A 19,672-nucleotide genomic window follows, 5' to 3' on the forward strand; every position below is an offset into this window, starting at 1 on the left:
CAATATATAATTTGATCAACTGGTGAAATAAAATGAAATTACATGTAAAAGATTTTTTTCAACTATATTTTTGTTCACTTAATGGTTGCACAGTATCAAGAAAACACAAATGCAACATTTAAGCTAAATTGATAACCTAAATTGTTTTAACTCAGTCTATTCTTCAACGTATGCAACTTTTGTGAATCTGCTCTCATTAATGCAGATGAATATGTACTTAGATTCCCTTTACCTGGATTCTTTTAACATGTTATTTTTTAAAAATTCTAATGCCAAATATTTAATATTATACTGGAAGAGTCATTATGAAGGTTATTATTGCTATGCAGTAAATGATGGACCATTACTTTAAGAAGGACAAATGTACCGCAGATGAGCAGAACAGCTTTTTGAAGTTGGTTAATCAGAAACATTTACCATCAGTTGTTTATGTGACTGTGTCCCCTCTTCCACTTCACTGATCAAACCCTACCTTGATTTTATTCATATTTCAGATATATGAAACTGTCATAATTCATCCGTATCACTGTCATCCCCATGAGTACCTTTTGTTAAGGTTTCTTTAGAAGACTTAGGGAAAGCACTTTAGAATAAAATATTTGGGTTTTTGGTGCTCCTTAGATCCAATGCAGCTATTCATTAAGGTCAAAACTGGAATATCAACTCTGCCCCTGTAGGTTGCTCTAATCTCTGCAGGACGCTTCCTGCGTTCTTTAAATTGGTCAAGTGTGCTCAGAGGACACCAAAGTTGCCCAGTATGTTGAAGTTATAACCACCAATGACCACATTATTTAGCAGCAAGCCTTTGAACTACAATGCAATGAAAAAATTATGATATATTATAAGTCCTGCCCTGAATAAAATATAACTAATATTTTATGAGTCATTCTGTCCAAAATTCAGTTTGACTATCAATGTCTGCTCTGCCCAGTCTGACCTTGACAACAGAAGTTCCAGTACGTGAATTTATTATGTGGAGATTATCCCCACACAAAGGATAAATGAGCTCAGAAGATAATATTGAGAGTCACTCTGTTTAGGAAGCCTCTTTCCATTTTTTATGGTCCTAAATGTGAGGCATACATGCAGAAATCCCCTTAGGCCCCCATTTGATTCAATGATACAGTTTCAATGATTTGAATTATAGGCCTTTCTAAAAAATCACTTGGTCAAATACATTTAAGAGAGGAACACTGCATTGTCAAAGCTGGCAGTACCAAGCTATAGATAAAATTACAACAATGCTTTTATTATCCATGATAGGGGGGAAAATGTCTGTAGGGATCAGAAACTGGATGAGTAAGCATAAAGTGAGGCCATAGCCTACTTTCATTTGTTCCCCTACACAATAGTTACAAAATGTATTGGAGGTAATTCCAGAAGATATATCAAGGGATTCAGTTTTTTATCAGAAATAATTTTCATTTTCCAGTCAATGCATATCTTATTTCTTCCACCATTAATTCTACAATGTGGTCTCAATTATATCAGTAAGAAAAGTGGGAAACAACCCATCCTGACCCCAAAATTTTGAATTAATAAATGTTCTTTATCAAACTATTATACAGATTAATGCACCACAACTTGTGGGATGATTAAAATGACCCTTTGTTATGGGAATCAGCAGCACAGACCCATAGAATTTAATTGCAGGAAAGTTCAATGTCATATAGTTCTATACTTTAATCCATTAGCATTGCTGTGCATTTTGGAGGTTAAAACCTGGCTATAAAAGAGAATCAGCTTCCTATTACTAGCAAATGGTTCTGCTTCTAAGGAAAGCTTATTACTTAAAAGTATTTGACATCATTTTTGGATTGGATCTTAATTCCTTTTTTTTTTTTTAAACAGGAAGAAACATTCATAGATTGTACAAGTTACCTCTGCATTTTAAATCCAATTCCAATTGAATTCAGTAATTTATTAGAAAGCTGATTAAATAATGAATAACAATAATAATATAGTAATAATAATCTCAAGATTAACTGATAGTTGCAAGTAGGTGCATGCCTTGTTCAAATGTTTAGAAAAGACCAACTGACATTTTGCATATGCAGATGGAGCAAGACTATTCCTCTAATATAGAAAAACAAATTTGTTCCTTCCTTACCAACAACAAAAAAATATATAACGTAAATTACTTGACATTATTGAAATGGTATCTCATTTTACACCCCTCCAATGTTTATCTAATCATTAAGCAGTGACATAAAAGCATAGTCCTAACCTTGAACTCATCTCCCGTTCTGAACTTGATCAAATTTAATTCAGATAAATGAAGTCGGTGATGATGAACCATATGTCTAGAGAGGACATATGTCTGCCAAAAGAAGTTAACAGCCTTTATCTGTCAGATCACAGTCTCCTCAGTGCTGACATGTATGAAATAAACACCACTTCCCTGTAATGCAACTAAGAAATTTCTGCTTTCTCTTGCTCTGTTTGCACTAATTCAAGGTAGAGAAAATACCTGGAAATAACAAGTTTGGCTATAAGATGTGTCTACTGTAAATAAACCTAACAAATTAAAATCTTATATGTTCCCAAGTGGGGCCCTTTTAATTTGCCTTCTGAAGTGATTCAAACCAGACTCATGTTAAAATAGCAGTCTTTCCTGTATTTGACTGAATTGCAGCCATTAACATGCTTGGCCCTCTACGAATATGGCCTAACACTTCTGATCACAGTTTTCCCATCTAAATAAAATAAGGTAATATTAGGTATGTAATAATTTCCAAAAAAAAAACCCAAAAACAAATGTTCTTTTTGCAAAAAGAGTACTAATTAAAATGTACCTACTGTTGTAAGATTTCAAAAATTAAAATCATACTATTTAGTGTTTGCTCTGTATTTTTGTTCTATATTTCTTGCTTGGCTCAAAATTTTATGATGTGTTTTGTTTGTCTCTGCAGTTAAATGCATTTTTGATTCTGAAATTCTACAAAATATAGAATAAGGCAAACATGTGCTAACCAGCACAATTCTGTGAGAAACTGGTGAAGAACGCATAGTAGGTCGAATGTTGAACTCTGGTGCAAATTGCGACTTAGCATTTGTAATAGCTTCAGCTACTACTATACTAATGAAGCAGACCTTGGAATTCATAACAATGATGATTAAGTCTTTGCTGACAATTCACTTCACCTTTTACACCTTGCATCATGTTTTACAAGGGGCAAGGGGCAAAATATTAAAGCCAACAAAGATTAGACAGGTTGTAAGCTTTATTTCAGCTAAATGTCTTTTAATTAAAGCAAAATGTTCTTTCCTGGGATCGCTGGAGGTTATCAGACCCATAGCACTGAACCTTCCAGCCAACCAGCTGACCAGCCAGCCATACAAAAGTCAGCACCTGGATTAGACTTGCTTCCATATAGAGGAAGAGGATGTTTAATAAATTAAATAATTAATGAAGGACACAGCCAACAAACACATAGTTACCTCATCTAATTCCATTTCATCTGGACTCTCCCATGGCTTGATAAATTTCCCACGAGATTTCTTCAAAGGCACAATTATTATATAGTAACCTCTGCACAAGAATGGGCAGACAAAAATAAGGTTAGTTCAAAGGGAAAAGAAAATGGATATGTCCTTAAATCTTCTATAGACTAGTGACTGAGAACGAACGGAAATTATGGATATGGAGTGACTTGTCCATCAATGAGAAATAACCACCTGTTTGTTCAATTTTAAAAACAACACGGGTAGACATTTATGCATGACTTCAATGCTCTTGTATGGTACTATCACCATGGTTGACTACTCTTTATTAGGTATCATAAACAGAGCAGAAACAGTTTGTTAGGACCCTGGTGCTGGACACATGCGAGGCTGGTATACTGAAATCCAGCATCACAAGCTGCTGAACCAAGTATTTTCTATGAATCTACAATTTATAAGAGGAATTGTTTTTAAAGAAAATGTATAATAAAAATTACTTTTAGTTCATACAAATGCCTAGATGATGATGACAATGATTTTGTTTATATAACCCTCAAATACCTTTTATTTGGCTGAGGAAAGCCAAAAAAGCATAAAATGCTTAAAAGCATAAAAATGACCCATAATTTCACAACAGTTATATAAGGATGTAATTGTTTTCTACCCATCAAATTGCAAACCTTAAGGTAAATACTGCAGAAATTTGGAGGCATCACTACTCGATGGCCCTCACAACAGATCTCAAAAAAAACATGTACAAGGAAGACAAAAGTAACTGACTACTCACATTAAGAATAGTCAACCAAAATTTAAGTAACATGTAATGGTACCTGTTCACAAATAGATATGGGCTATTTGAAAAGTTGGTTTTTAATTTCCACAAAATGTGTACCTTGCTCTGGTATTCATGGTTAGTGACTCTGATTATACTGATCTCTGGCAGTAACCATACAAGAACATAGGTATGTAATAATAGCTAACACATCAATTATTTCCTACTTCTCAAGTATTTCATCAAATGTATAATCTAGTTTTGACCTCTCAAAAATTGTATAAGGACAGGTAACAAACAAAAAGATAAATCCAGAGAGATTAAATTATGACCCAAGTGAAAACATTAAGGGGATACAAACCTATATATATCTTAACCTTGGCAATAGTCTGGCTCTTTCTTTCATTTACTTTGTATTATAAAGTACTTTTTAAGGACTCCATTATTTTGTGGAGATTCATTGTGAAAATTAACATGTACACACACTTTTATTTTTTTTTTATTTTAAAAAATGTATTTATTTTTAGAGAGAAAGAGAGCACACAAACAGGGGAGAGGCTGAGAGAGGGGGAGAAAGAGAATCCTAAGCAGGCTCTACACTGTCAGTGCAGAGCCTGACATGGGGCTCGATCCCACAAACTGTGAGATCATGACCTGAGCCGAAACCGAGAGTTTGATGCTTAACCGACTGAGCCACCCAGGTGCAGCTATACACACACACACTTTTAGAAGAGAAGGCTGCCACACAGAGAAACGGACTGCAGGATAGGCACTACCAGCCTTGCATTACATTATATCACAGAGACCAACAGTATGCTCAGGAAGGCCTCTCTCTACTTGTATCAAAACAAAACCTGCAATAAACTCAGTAAAACCCTGTGATAACTCTGTTTCCGTAAACACAGGCTAGAGGTGCACTGTCCAACAGGGTAGCCGCTAGCCCTCTGTGGCTATCGAGTACTTGAAACGTGGCTAATCTGAGCTGAAATGTGTTCAAAGTGTAAAAGACATGGGATTTTGAAGATTTAGTGTGAAAAATAAATGTAAAATATAACGGCAATAAAATGTTAATAGTGACCGTATGTTAAATTATAATATTCTTGACATGTTACGTAAATAAAATATGTTATTAAAATTATTTTTACCCATTTCTTTGTACTTTTTGCTATAGTTGCTAGAAGATTTAAAATTTCAGGTGTGGCTTTCATAATACTGAACGGTGCTATTTTAGAGTGTTTTGGTAAAGAATGTGGCATCTGGAATATCTGGCCCAGAATTTAAGCTCTGTCACTAATTTGCTGTGTGATCTTGAGCTGATCATTTAACATCCCTGAATCTCAATTGTATACTCTGAAAAAGGAGAGCCCAGTATGTGGTATGGCACCAACCTGATGCAAGCTGCTATTGTTAGTATGGACCATCATGGTGGGAGAGATGCATCTGAACGACGTTATTCAGTGGAACTCAGTGACATTCCCTGAGACACAAGTTAAAGAACTTGTCAAACATTTTTTTCTCTTCCTAATCAAGAATTCAGGTCACATCAGACAACTATGGTGCTCTCAGCAACTCATCAGAAGTCTCCCAGAATCACATCACCTAGACAATCATTTTCTTTCCTACCAAAAATAGTGATGATCCAGGAGGGGGAGAAGGAAGAGCTGGAGTGTAAGAGAAGCCAGTATCTTATACTTTATGATCCAGAGTAAGATTCCTCCCCTTCCCATCCTCCCACCACCTGAAGGATTTGCCAAACAAGTTCATCATGTTAAATGAGCCTGGAGAAGAATGACGGGCTGCAAGTGAGCGTACAAAATCACACTGCAGATGTACTTGATAAACACACTCATCAGAGAACATCTTGCTTTTCACTACCAATTGCACTAAGTCAGGACAGTTTCTCTTCACCTAAAGTAATGATACTACACCTTATCAAAGAGTTCCCATTGTCGCCATTCAGAATCCTAAAAATCAAGGTTAAGATGATGAATTCTATTAATTGTTATCCTGCTTTCATACTTGAATTGCTATTCTTGTACACAAAAATAGAATCCGCTCTTTTCTTCTGCCAGTGTTATCCCAACTATGTGTTTAACTTGGGGCTGGGATAAGAAGTGAACAGCCTCCCCTATAGCAAGTAATTAACAGTGTGGCTGGATATGCATGGACTTTTCTGTCTTCTGATGTCCAAAGCGTTCACCTAGAGCAGTAAAGGTGGAATAAATTGAAATAAATGTGGCCTAGGGAGTTTGGAACTTCATATTATAAGAAAGTCTTGCCTGGGACTAAATCCACACATTTCAGCTGTGTTCTCTGCAACCATGGCTTTGTAAACACCCATATGTCTTCGCCTTGCCTGAAACCTGGTTTTCCCCTGACAATCCTGCTTCCCTAGCAGGCTTCTCATGTGGTGGCCGTTTATTCATGCTCCTCTTCCACCCATGAACCTCAAATGTAGGGCCTAGGGTTTCCCTCCTGGCTCACTGGTGCTTATTACAGGCATTTTCCCCTCCACTCTTTAGCTAAAACAAAAAGCAAGTAAAAAGACAAGCGCCTCTTTTTTTTTTTTTTAAGCTCATATATTTCAGCTACATTATGCTCTTCTCTCACTGATTTTTGCCATTTACAAAACTCTTCAGAATCCCCTTTCTTTCCCCTCTATTTCTTTTTTCTCTGTCCCCCTGACAGCCAGGCTCAATAGTCTTTCTTCTCTCCCATGTTCTGCCATCATCCTGGGTGATTTCAAGCTCCAAAGGGCTGACCCATGCACCACCCAGGGTTCTCAGACCTTTGACTTTTTTTCTCCAGAACCCACATCTTCCACTCTATATTAGCTAAAACCTGCAATTGCCCTTGTCTGTGCCTGAACCCAAGGAGCAGCATACAGCTTGAGAAATAATTCACAGGGGAGAATGATTCCATAAATTCATATTCAGCAAACTCAGGCCTTCAGTGCTGCCTGGCCATTCCACCCAAACCCCTCTAATAGCCTCGTCCTTTTATTTTGTACAAGGTTTTTAAACTTTCTCCCTTGGCCTCAAACCTTTGACATTCTTACCCCCCCACTAGAAGATGGTCTTATATCTAAATAAAGAGAAAATATAAACATTCAGACTAAAATTCTCTCATCTTCCATGTACCGAACTACAAGGCTACCTGCATCTGACCGTAAACCATAATCTGTCCTTTGGGCACAGTAGATGGCATAGCTCCATTTGTTAAGACCAATCACTTTCTTGAATTGGTTCCCATTTTCCAGTGTCTTAGAAAGTTGACTATATGTTGTACCCCTTCTCTCTCTCGTGTATCAACTTCTCCCTGCCTTTTGGATTCCATTAGCTTCCAACCCTGTATAAATAGCTGCCATTGAAAAAACAAACCAACCATATTCCACTCTAGTCAACTCTCTCACTGGCCTACCCTCACTGCCCAAATTCTGAGGAGACCTGTGTTCTCCATTACCTTGTCTTCCATTCAGTCTCCAGCCAACTGTATTCTAGCTTCTGCCTCATTAGCCTATCTCATTGTCCATATTGTCCATGTCAGGGTCCTCAGTGACCTTGGTAGAACTGCATCAAAAGGACATTTCTTAACTTTTGTCCTAGGCGGTCTCTTAGCAGAATCTGTAAATGTTAACAAGACCCTCCATGAAACCTCAGCCATTTCTCTGTAATCAGCTCTCCTGGTTTTCTGCTTACATCTCTCACCACATTAACCTTATTTCCTCAACAGGATTTATTATCCACTACCCAGCTTATTAAATAATGGAATCCCTCAAGATCTGGTCAAGGATTTCTCTTTACTCCCCTTCTTCCTACATGTCTCATTCTAGCTCAGTGCATCAGTTATGACCTAGATGCAAATTATCTGCAGATTCTTCTCTTCATCTCAGAATGCTCCTCTGACTCCACAGGTTTATCCATTTCCAACTCCATGTCTCCATTTCTATGTCACAAAACTACCTCAAATTTACTGGGGTTAAAACAAAACAAAGAATATATCTCCAAAATAAACCTTCTACCATTGCACCACATGCCATTTGCTATAACCCTAGGTGTTATCATTGACAATTTGCTTTAACGCTTTCCCTCTCTCATATTCAATATGCCACCAAGTCCTATTACTTCCATACTCTATCTATAGTACATTCAATTCTTCCTATCTCTGCAGCCACCATTCCAGCCTCCTATCATTGTCTCATGCTTGGATTACTATCTTGGTCTCCTGACTTTCTTTCGTCTTTGAATTTAACCCCCTTTAGTCCAGACTCTGAAATTTATACTTTGCAATAGACAGCTGATTGTACCACTACTATTTTTAAAACATTCCAATGGATTCTCATTGCTCTTAGGATAAAGGCCACACAGTATTACAAGACTCAGCTGAATCTTGACTAAATACATCTCTCCACACCCTCTGAGTTAAATAAACCCTGATTCAGTTTCTTGAACTTACTCTGGTCTATTCTGTTGTGAAACCCTTGATCATTCTTGATCACTGATCTAGGAAAACGGAATTGCCTAGAACCTTCTGTCACTTACACAAGTCCAAAGTTAACTCCTCTCTTTCTTCAAATAGCAGCTTACTTTTTATTTTCTAATAAAAACCTTTTCTGACCTCTCTGATTAGATGATTAGATCAATTACCCTATTGTATTTCTTATACTATTTAAGACATGTATATTAGAAATGTATTGGGGCACCTGGGTGGCTCCGTCGGTTGGGCATCCAACTTAGGCTCAGGTCATGATCTCACAGTTCGTGGGTTCGAGCCCCGCGTTGGGCTCTGTGCTGACAGCTCAGAGCCTGGAGCCTGCTTCGGATTCTGTGTCTCCCTCTCTCTCTGACCCTCCCCCGTTCATGCTCTGTCTCTCTCTATCTCAAAAATAAATAAACGTTAAAAATTTTTTTTAAAAAAGTAATGTATTGCTAAAGCAAATGTACATATAACCTCCCTGAAATGTTTTTCATCTTTGCCATTTGATCACTAATTTCTTTTGCCACTGAAAAGTGTAAGTGGGTGGGATAAGTAGCTCTTGGGAACTTATATGTCTCTAAATCAGTCAGGCAAACACATTCGGAGCCCTTCTCTTCCATTAGAACTTCCAACGCTCAGGGCACCTGAGTGCTCAGTTGGTTAAGCCTCTGACTCTGGATCTCAGCTCAGGCCGTGATGGTTTGTAAGATCAAGCCCCATGCCAGGCTCCATGCAGACAGTGTACAGCCGGCTTGGGATTCTCTCTTTCCCTCTCTCTCTGTCCCATTCCACTCACATGCTCTCTTTATCTCTCTCTTAAAATAAATAAACTTTAAAAACAAAACAACAAAAAAAGAACTTCCAACTCTCAATCTCAATACATCATTTTTTCCTTTCTCCAAACCAGCAATGACATAGCCAAATGCTGTTTATAGAAAATAGTTCTTACTGCAAAAGTTTTTTTTTCTTCACCAATGTAGTAGTGATCCTTGTTCTAATCCCATGGGATAATAAGGGGGAAAAAAGATGATTCAGATAGGAGAAGTGAAATGGAGAGCTAAGATGTACTCTGCAAGTTCAAATCAAGCAAATCATATGATCTGAAAGAACCTGCTTGAAATGGAAAAAAAGATTTGGATATAGATCAGCTTATTATATATGGATAAAATTAAAGTTTATACTATGTTTTGCCAATTTAAGTCAAGCTTGGAGGTGTAAGCTCAAAACACATTTTTTTGGACATAGACTTTAACTATTAAACTAGTAGAAAAATAAATAACTTCAGAATCAATATATCTGCAAATGCCCTGATTACTTATAAAGTAAGCTGTGTTTTCCCAGTATATTAGATTTAATTAGATAAGTTAAATCTAACCTTCAGAATTTTAATTATATTAAGTAAAGTTTTACTAATTTTATTTAATATGTTATCACCAAGGGGCCCAGCTCCATATAATTATTTGGGAACGCAAGCTCTGTTCTTTGTGGCAGTCCCACTTCAAATTCAGCCAGGCTTTTTTTATTAGCAGAATATATTAGCATTCTCAAACTCATTATTTAACTAGGAGGTCAAAATCTGTCTCAGAATTTAATGGTGAATGTCATTCCTTAAATAATTATGTATATATATATACATATATATATATATACACACACACATACACACATATGTATGTGTATACGTATATGTATAATTTACCATGGTTATTTGGGCATATATTGTTTAAATCAAATTAATTTACCATAGAAAAACCAAAGCAGGTTGAATGATCTTTCCAGACTCTATGTTTAAATTAAGGTTTTCAATCATTTCAGCTAGTTGTCAGACAAGTTAAAGTTCCTTAATTACCTCAAGCCTCATTTTCCTTTTTTGTAAAATGGTGGAAGATAATGCTGACCTCTGGGAAGCCTCTCCCTTTACCTTTCATCATCTAAATTGTCATGGCAAACTACTGATTTTATTGTTCCATAACACACATTTCCATTATCTATGACCAGGCACATGTCTGGTTCTAAGCTTTGTGTCTGGTTCTAAGCTTTGTGTCTGGTTTGTCCTTGAGTTCTTAATTATTTATCAATTGCCCTAGGGGGAAAAAATGTCCTGGTCTGACCAATAAATTCTATGTGCATGGTTCAACATGTGGGCTTGGAGCCAGACTGCCTGGGTTCAAATCTTTCCTCGCTGTTTATGCTCTTATGTGGCCAGGGCAAGTTAGTAAACCTCATAACTTCCTCAGCTATAAAAAGAGAAGCAGCCTTCTTGTGAAGATTCCACCAGTTAATGTGTGTAGTGCCCTTGCACAGCAACTATCAAGTCCCCTGTCACTTTTATAACTGTTCTTAGTATCAACTTTATGATTGTGGCCAGGGGACTTAGTATCCCTAAGCTTCACTTTACTCACCTGTAAATGAGGAGAATACCTACCTCACAGGGTTTTGTGACTTAAATAAAACATTCAAATGTCTTTGGTAAACTGTAAAGCACTATACACATTTAAGTCTTTACCACTGCAGTTGACAACTGTGTAATAAATTATTTTTCATTAAATATTAAACAGACTATAATATAAATACATTAAACTAGTAATGGTGTACATGTTTTATGAAGCACCTTTATAAGCCATGCTTCCAAAAATATCTTCTTTAAAAGAAGAAAAAGTAGGCCAACCTGAAAGCCAAATTAGTAAGACCAAAGACATTTAACGTTTCATAAAATGCTCTTATTTGTTTCTGTTTTTCATAAATATAAAATGATTACTATGAAACTAACTTACATTCAGTAACTTCTGGCAGCTTATGTGTTAGTGAAATTTGTGTGGTACATTTTCCCTTACCATCCAGAGTACAATCCTTCTCTATAAAGTCAGTGAAGTTCCCTTTGTCACTACAACTTGCTTCAGGAGAATGATGGAGTTGCTAGATTTTTGACTGGCATTCTGCCCCCTAAACATCTATCCAAGTAGAAGGTTGAAACACCCTAGACTCTTGGTATCAGAACCTGCAGGACCTACAGGTCTATTTCATAAGAAATTTAGCCTTTCCCTGAGGGAGCTCCCCACTTCTCCAGGCAAAAACCAAGTAAGAAAGAATGCAGGGGCAATGAGCCACAACTGTGTTATATTTACAAGAGACAGATTTGTTTCTGGGTGGTGAGAAGTTGGGGGTAGGGATCAAGACTTCCAAGTGAGGTTGGCCAGAAATGAGAAAATCATGGTTTCTGTTGATAAAACAGTCTTTCAATCACCAAAACTGCATTTCACCAGAAAACAAATTGGAAGTATTTTTCTAAATAACTTTCACCTAAATGAAAGTTAGAACCCCAGCCCACAGCTGTGGTATCAATCCTGTTTCCTCTTCTCATATCTCCCATGGCATACTGAACAAAAAGCCACATTCCTTTCTCATTGCATAATTTGCCAACTGCGGCAAGCAGCACAGCATGGCACACAGCTGCCTGTGATAATGGGCTGTGCCACATGAACACTGGACGGGTAACTGTGTTATCCTTTGAAAAAATCCAATGTGCATAGGTTGTTTAGCGTTGTTTTTTGCTTGTTTGTTTTTCTAACAGGAGATTTGCGTTTGATTTCTTCCTGTTCTGACACTTTCCCCACACTTTCCTAGTTTGTCTTTTGCTCTTTTTCCCAGAGAAACTAGAATATATTTCTGGGAATCTTTAATTCATTTCTAGAACACATCCCCACCCCCAAATCATTTTCTTTCTTTTTATGTATCATAATTGTCTCTTCTCTTTGTTACCAAAGTTTTATCTGTTTTCCCCAACTCCCATTTCAAATATAGGAGGAGGAAGTATATAAATTAAACAGAGAGAAAAATTGAAGCTAAAGAAAAGCAGTGAAAGATAGACTATATTCTGCAATATTCTCAACTCATTCAGAAATTGGAAAATGAACCAGAGATCTACCATCAAAGGACAAAAATACCATTTCTCAATAACGTCTAACACAATCTTCCAAGCCAATTTGGTAAACAGCCACTAGAGTTTTTTTTTTTTTTTTTTAAGTCTTGCAAACTAATAACAAATACTACAAATTATACTATACTATTTTCATCTTTCAATTGCTCTTTCCCTGAATAGACAGTTCATGTTTTTGAATGGATCAAATTTATACTATGTATCTTCCCCCTGTTCTTCCATTGTTTGCAACTATTTACCTTTTCTAAATCTTTCCCATCCTCCAGGACTCGTATTAAATACCAGGTCCTTCTAGATGTCTCCCCTGATACCCAAGTTGGGCTGGAACTCTGGCAATACTGACTCTATTATATTCACATGATTTTTTAAAAATCTGTTCTGCCATATTATCTCAGTCATGTTTTTGTTTTCCAGACCTGGCACTGGCAATACACTATGTATAGAATACATGTTTGTTGGATGCACATGGAATGTTTTAGTGGATGGGTAAGAGGTGGACAAATGACAAGTGCTTGTCTTTCTCTTGCTTCTGCAGTGTCACATATGCTGTCTTCTGCCTGAAACGGTGTCTCCTCAACCCCACTCCCATGGACCCAATAGGCTCTTGTCATTCTTTAAGCCTCAGTTTCAATGTCACTTTCTCTGGGAACCCTCCCTGAGCTACTAACCTGGGGTTGGGAGCTCCTCCTTTGGCCTCCCTGATCCATCTCATCTTGTTATCCTAAAACTCCACTTTAACTGACTCTACTTGCCCAAATTCTCCAATTAACTATGTTTTGTCAGAGCAGTGAGAAAGTCAGCATTAGCTCTCCTAAATCCCTGAAACATTGCCTGGCACTAGGGTGGGAGATTTTTAAAGAATCCATAGATTAAACAAAAATGGATAAACATAATCTCACTTTCATATTCAATTTTGTTGAGATAAAAATTACACTTACATTCCATTCTCATTTCCAGTTTTCTGAATGATAGAAAAAGAAGGGTGGACGAAAAACAGGAGATCTTATTTCTCAGTGAATTTATTTTAGTCATAATCATTTGGAACATCCGCCATCTGGTTGAAATCCTTCAATTATTTCACCAAATAAATAAGAACAAAAAGTTTCCTTTGGAAGAATTGGTTTTAGCTAAGTCTAAAGTAGCCAATTATTAGATTTTCCTAAATTTCAACCATGGCTGTACATTAAAAACTTCTTGTTTATAATTGTACTTTTTAACAGCTGATTTTTTTTCAGTTATCTTCGTTAAGTTTTCTGGACCTTTGTAAATTCTTGACAGTATACACTTTCCTGAAAATTCTTTTGCCATGAACTTGCTCTGGCTTGGTTCTCCATTTAACCCTGTAACAAATCCCACTCTGTGTCCTTTACTGGCTCTTTCATCCTGAGACCTTTATTTTATTTAGCCTTTTGCTTCATGTCTTCACCTCAGTGTCTCAGTGATTCCATCTCTTTCCATGAATCCATTGCTGCTCTGTTAACAATTCTTAACTTTCTACCTATAATCATAGCAATTTCTTTAAACCCACATCTCTAACTAGATATTTCACTGATACCTCATGTAAAACATACACAAAATTGAAGTCATCAATTTCTTCCTGATTTTTCATTCTTTCGATGAATGGTGGCATCATCATTCACTTTGTCATCCAAGCTCAACTCTCATCTATGACATTTTCCTTTGACTGATCCCTCATTAAATTGGTTACCAATTCCTACTACACTACTGCTCTCATCTGCCTCTGCATCCTATTTCCCTCATCACCTTCTGATTTCAGAATCTTGTCATTTACTTAGAATCAACCAACTATGCAATGACATCCCAACACTTTTCTCTATGGTGCTCCAATCCTTCCAACATATGCTTTCAGGAGCCACCTTCCCTAAGAACTGTCCCAATTATGTCACCATATTGCTGCTAAATGTGAAGATCCCAATGGCCCATAAACTATGTTATAAATGGCTCTTCTTGACCTTCAAATCGTTTATATTAAGTTTCATCTAAACATGATCATGTGGGATAGAAGCAATGAGAAAGCAAGCAGGCAGCACAATACTCTACCATGTAGCAGGTACTCAATATATATTTCCTAAAATGGAAAAAAAAAGGAAACTTAGGTATTATATAAAATGGTACATGCCATTCTCCTGCATAAAAAGCTTTAATGAATTCCCATTGTCTATAGGATATAGTCCCAAGTTCTGAGTGTAACTTGACTCTTGTATACTTCTCTCACTTCTCTTCTCTAGACCTTACAAAATAACTTCCTTCCTTCACTAATGAAGGATTTTTTTTTGTATGTGCCCTACCTGTCCTTAAAGATTAAATGAGAAACTTCCTTGACCCATTTAATTCTTGGTTAGCTGCTCTTACAATAGAGTATAACTCTATCATTAGCATGTATTATGTCTGTCTATTTCTGGGTATCCCCCACTCTATGCTAGTTCTTTTTTTTATTTTTTTAATGTTTGTTTACTTTTGAGAGACTCAGCATGAGCAGGGTAGGTGCAGAGAGAGAGGGAGACACAGAATCAGAAACGGGTTCTGGGATCTGAGCTGTCAGCATGGAGCCTGACGTGGGGCTCGAACCCACTAACCATGAGATCGTGACCTAAGCCCAAGTTGGACACCAACCAACTGAGCCACCAACGCACGTCTATGTTAGTTCTTTGAAAACAGATCACATCATCTTTTGTTCTCCAGGATCAACCTCAATACTCATACTTAATAGATAGCAGTGAAAATATTTTTTTTTTCTTCTATTGGCTACAACCAGCTAGGTATACTGGTTATAAAATGCACTGGCTACAATCAACTAGCTATATACAACCAATAAATACCACTTTATTGACTAGATTTATTTTTTCAATTCAGGCCCATTGACCTCTACACTGTGCTCCATCTAAAACAGAAAACTTGCATTTTTTAATTTTGTTTTTCCAATGTCGTTCTGAACATTGACTTTTGAAATATTTCCTTTCAGCACACATCTAAAACAACAGTGTCATGTATCAGTGCTATCTCATTTCCCAAAATGTCTTTAAGTTTCATACTCTATTCTAAGACTTCCTCACTATTACAATATTTGCCAAATACCAGAGTTATTCAACTATTCACCTTATTCTGTATTCTATGACATAAATTCCTTTTTATAGCAAGGACCGTACTCTATTTGTCCATCTCTCCTAAGTTACATCATTCCTGAGACATTAAGAAAAAATGCTCAATGTTAAATTAATGAGAATTTGTGTTACAATGAACATGAGAACATGGTGCAACAAAACTTGAATATAACTGAGATCTTTCACAGAAGGATCTTTTACTCTACCAGCAATAGATTCTTTTATAACCTCTATAATACTGAGGTTGAGTTTTCTCACTTCCTTACTTTTCTATCCTTCAGCTCAGCCCTTCAGTCAACTTACTTTATATTCTCATTGGCGGGTACTTCAGGCAGTTGCACAGTGATCATGCCATCTAGATTGGTCTTCCCAATGAAGGCAGGCTTGGTACGAAGTACATCTGGTGCAGTCTTTGCTGTTACCCTGTGTTGCAGCCCACCAGCACTGTTTCCACGATTTGTCAGCACAAATGAATATGACTTCTCAGGCTTTAGGTTGACAATTAACTTCTGTGTAGCTCGGCCATCCACTTCTTCCACCATTTTCCCATCATCATAAAGAATCTAGAGACATACAACCAGTCAGGGAGATTTGCTTCTCAGAGAGGCAATGTAGGTTTTCGCAACTAATGTGTACTTGTTTATAGAACATGTATATCAGGTCAATTTTAATTTGGGGAAATTCCTAAGCTTGGAAGCCTTCATAAATTCTAGAGGTTGTATCAATTTCTCTTTTGGTTCTCACTTCATTATTATATAATGGTTCCAAGTGTATCAAAAATACACAAAAATGGGGCGCCTGGGTGGCGCAGTCGGTTAAGCGTCCGACTTCAGCCAGGTCACGATCTCGCGGTCCGTGGGTTCGAGCCCCGCGTCAGGCTCTGGGCTGATGGCTCGGAGCCTGGAGCCTGTTTCCGATTCTGTGTCTCCCTCTCTCTGACCCTCCCCCGTTCATGCTCTGTCTCTCTCTGTCCCAAAAATAAATAAAAAAGAAAACGTTGAAAAAAAAATTTAAAAAAAAAAAAAATACACAAAAATGTACAGTATTTTCAATATTTGACCTGTTGGTTGCATATAATCTTAATGGAAAATAGGCACATATGCTATAGATATTCAAGGTATTATTCACATCACTCTTTTTTCTAAATATTTCTAGTCCTGTTCCTAAGTATATTTTTGTTTTCAAAAGTGTTTCTCTATTCTCTGCATTTCATAGACTTGTACTTCTTGTTAACATCTCTCAGTAGCTCTCAATTGCAAATTAGAGTTTAAAAGTTACAAAGAATTCAGGCCAATAAACAAATTTTTAAAATCCCAGGATACTGCATTATAAAGAGAGAGAAACCATGTAAATTTCAGTGTCTGGTAGGAAAACAAAAGCACTAGCTTAGATGTAAAACACTTATCTTGGAACTATAAGATGACTGACAAGTAATGCCACCCCTAGGTGGCTCCTGCTTTATCCTTTGAGTGGAAGCCACAAATGAGAAAATCAAGTTTGTGTGGCTGAATCAAAGTGGTGTGTATGCTTTCCAAGTAACTTACCCAGATGAACTGCACCCCCCTTTTACAACCATGATATCTTACAAATTAGAAAAAGAACTTACTTTGAAAGGCATGGCAGAATTATAATTTTCTGGAATTTCCCAAGACAACAGCACTGAAGTCTTCATTACTGCTTTGACATGAAAATTTTTTGCAAACACTGCTGGAAAAGGAAAAACAGTGTATTTAAACTACTCCTAAAAACATATGACCTGTCCTTTTCCACCATGGACAATCGGGTTTAAGTTAGATGCTGTCTACTTTGATCAGAGAGACAAGTGTGATTTGCCTACCTGTTTACACTATTCATTTTATTATCCCATTCTCATAAAGATCTCTCTTTTACCTCCAATTCAGTCAACTATATTGTATTTTCCTTACCTGAGAACATTGGGTGCTGTCAGCCAGACTTGCTTGGCATTCTATAACCGAAATCTAAGGCATCCAAAACATGTTAAGTTTTACATACTTTACCTGTTTTGCTTTTGCTGAACCTATTAATATGAATGGTCCGATCAGTTATTTATAGCTTCAAAATACTGATTTCCAAAGACCGACATTCCTTTAAAGGAGGAAGGCCATAAGCAGACAAATCCTACCTTGATCCACAGGAAGTGTCCTGAACTGGACACTGGGACTATATGGCCCGGGCCCTTTGCTCGTGTGAGCACGTACTTTTACATCATATGTGGTATCTGGTTTTAAGCCACTGAGTGTCATAGTAGTATCAGCTGGAACAATAAGCTGCTCCATTGGAAGAAGAGGGATGTTGATATCCCTATACAGAAGAGTATACTTGGTGATAATGCCATTTCTTTCTGCCAGGACAGGTGGCTGCCAGGATAACTGGACGGACGTTGAAGTGGTGCCTTCTGAGTGGAGGTTTTGAGGAAATCCAGTTGGGACTTCTTCTGGAACAGAAATCTCCTTCACTATTTCTTCCCCAAAGCCCACTTTGTTTCTGGCTGAGAGCCTGAAGATATAGGATGCTCCTTTATGGATGTCTGTAGCAGTAAAGTGGTCTTCTTTCTCAGAGAACTCAAGAGTAGTGAGTGGCTCCATATCTTTCCGGCCAAATTTTAGACGGTAGCCCTGAAGAGGTCCAAATGTGTCCACCGGGGGATGCCACTGAATGAGAGCAGTATTCATTTGAGTGTGGTTAATCACAAGCCGGGGTTTCCCTGGAACTGCAACACATGGGATGGAGTGCTGAGACCAACCAACACAGACGTTCACACTTTAATCACTACTGAATAGGAACACCACTCTATGGGAATCCCCACTTCTTTATTTATATATAAAAAAAAAGCCTTGGTCTGTATACCTTTGTAGAAATATGCTTCTTTTCATACTTAATTATTAAGGTAGGCTGAAATACCAGAATTTGATAACAGACACAAATAGATTTATTGAAACAATAATTTAAGGGAATTAAAAAAAAATTCCCACATATGAAGGTTCATGTCACGGAGAAATGAGGGTGAGTAAAGATTAGCTAATTAGATACATACAGCTAATAAGAATCATGGTCATAACATATTTAATTGCTGGGTACCTGTAATGTACCAGGCACTGTGCTAAGATGAAGGATCTCACTTGATTTACATTTTTCATTCCTGACTACACACTCTGATTAATTATTATCTTAATTTTCTATGATAAGAAAATGACACCCAGAGAGATAGAAAGCTGCATAGTCAGATGTGTAATAAATGAGAAAGCTCTAAGACAGCCCTGGGTTCATCTGAATCCATAGCCCAAATACTTAATGATACTATTATGTTGCTTATAAGTTTTTTTTAATAGGTACAAAATCATGTTGCTTTGAGTTATTATGGATATAATTTGTACTTTTTGTCTATACTTTATACCTGTGGAGAAACCATGACTAAGGAATGCTTTTTGACTAGTAGGTTGGCTGAAAATAAAACTCCGTTTTTCTTTTCTCTTACAGAGATTATAAATCTGGATTTGCACACCTTCAGCATAGGCTCGGCTGGGCAGTATAAACACAATAAATGTACAGATATCTAAAATAAGCATCACCTATTTCAATATTCAAGTCTCTGTTGATTAAGAAAGACCTAAAATTGTAAATGGAAACACCAAAATAATCCTCTCTGTGAATAAGATCCACGATTCTAAATAATTTTTTGTATAGCCACTAAAAAGTGATGAGCCAGTCTTAGCTATTAAAAAAGACAATGTTATTTCTTTCTCTGGGAGTCACATCCTTTGGCTATAAATTCTGTACTTTCTTGTCCTTATTATGGTATCCCTATCTTATGGCCAACAGGAGTTTGATACTTTATGTAAGACATCTCAGACTCATTAAGACACAATTATAAATATAGGTGAAAGAAGTGTATTTTCTTCA

General features: G+C 37.0%; 1 protein-coding gene across 1 annotated transcript in view; it reads right to left on the minus strand.

Moving 5' to 3' along the window:
- The window catches only part of PTPRD (protein tyrosine phosphatase receptor type D), a 520,100-nt gene that overhangs the window by 142,296 nt on the left and 358,132 nt on the right, over positions 1-19,672 (minus strand). The window contains exons 16-19 of the mRNA XM_049616822.1: positions 17,895-18,482; positions 17,358-17,455; positions 16,055-16,314; positions 3,442-3,532 (exon numbers count right to left, since the gene is read on the minus strand). Coding sequence (XP_049472779.1) covers positions 3,442-3,532; positions 16,055-16,314; positions 17,358-17,455; positions 17,895-18,482 — 1,037 coding nt within the window. The remainder of the gene's footprint in view (positions 1-3,441; positions 3,533-16,054; positions 16,315-17,357; positions 17,456-17,894; positions 18,483-19,672) is intronic.

This window comes from Panthera uncia, chromosome D4 (genome assembly GCF_023721935.1).
Source record: "Panthera uncia isolate 11264 chromosome D4, Puncia_PCG_1.0, whole genome shotgun sequence".
NCBI classification, from domain to species: domain Eukaryota; kingdom Metazoa; phylum Chordata; class Mammalia; order Carnivora; family Felidae; genus Panthera; species Panthera uncia.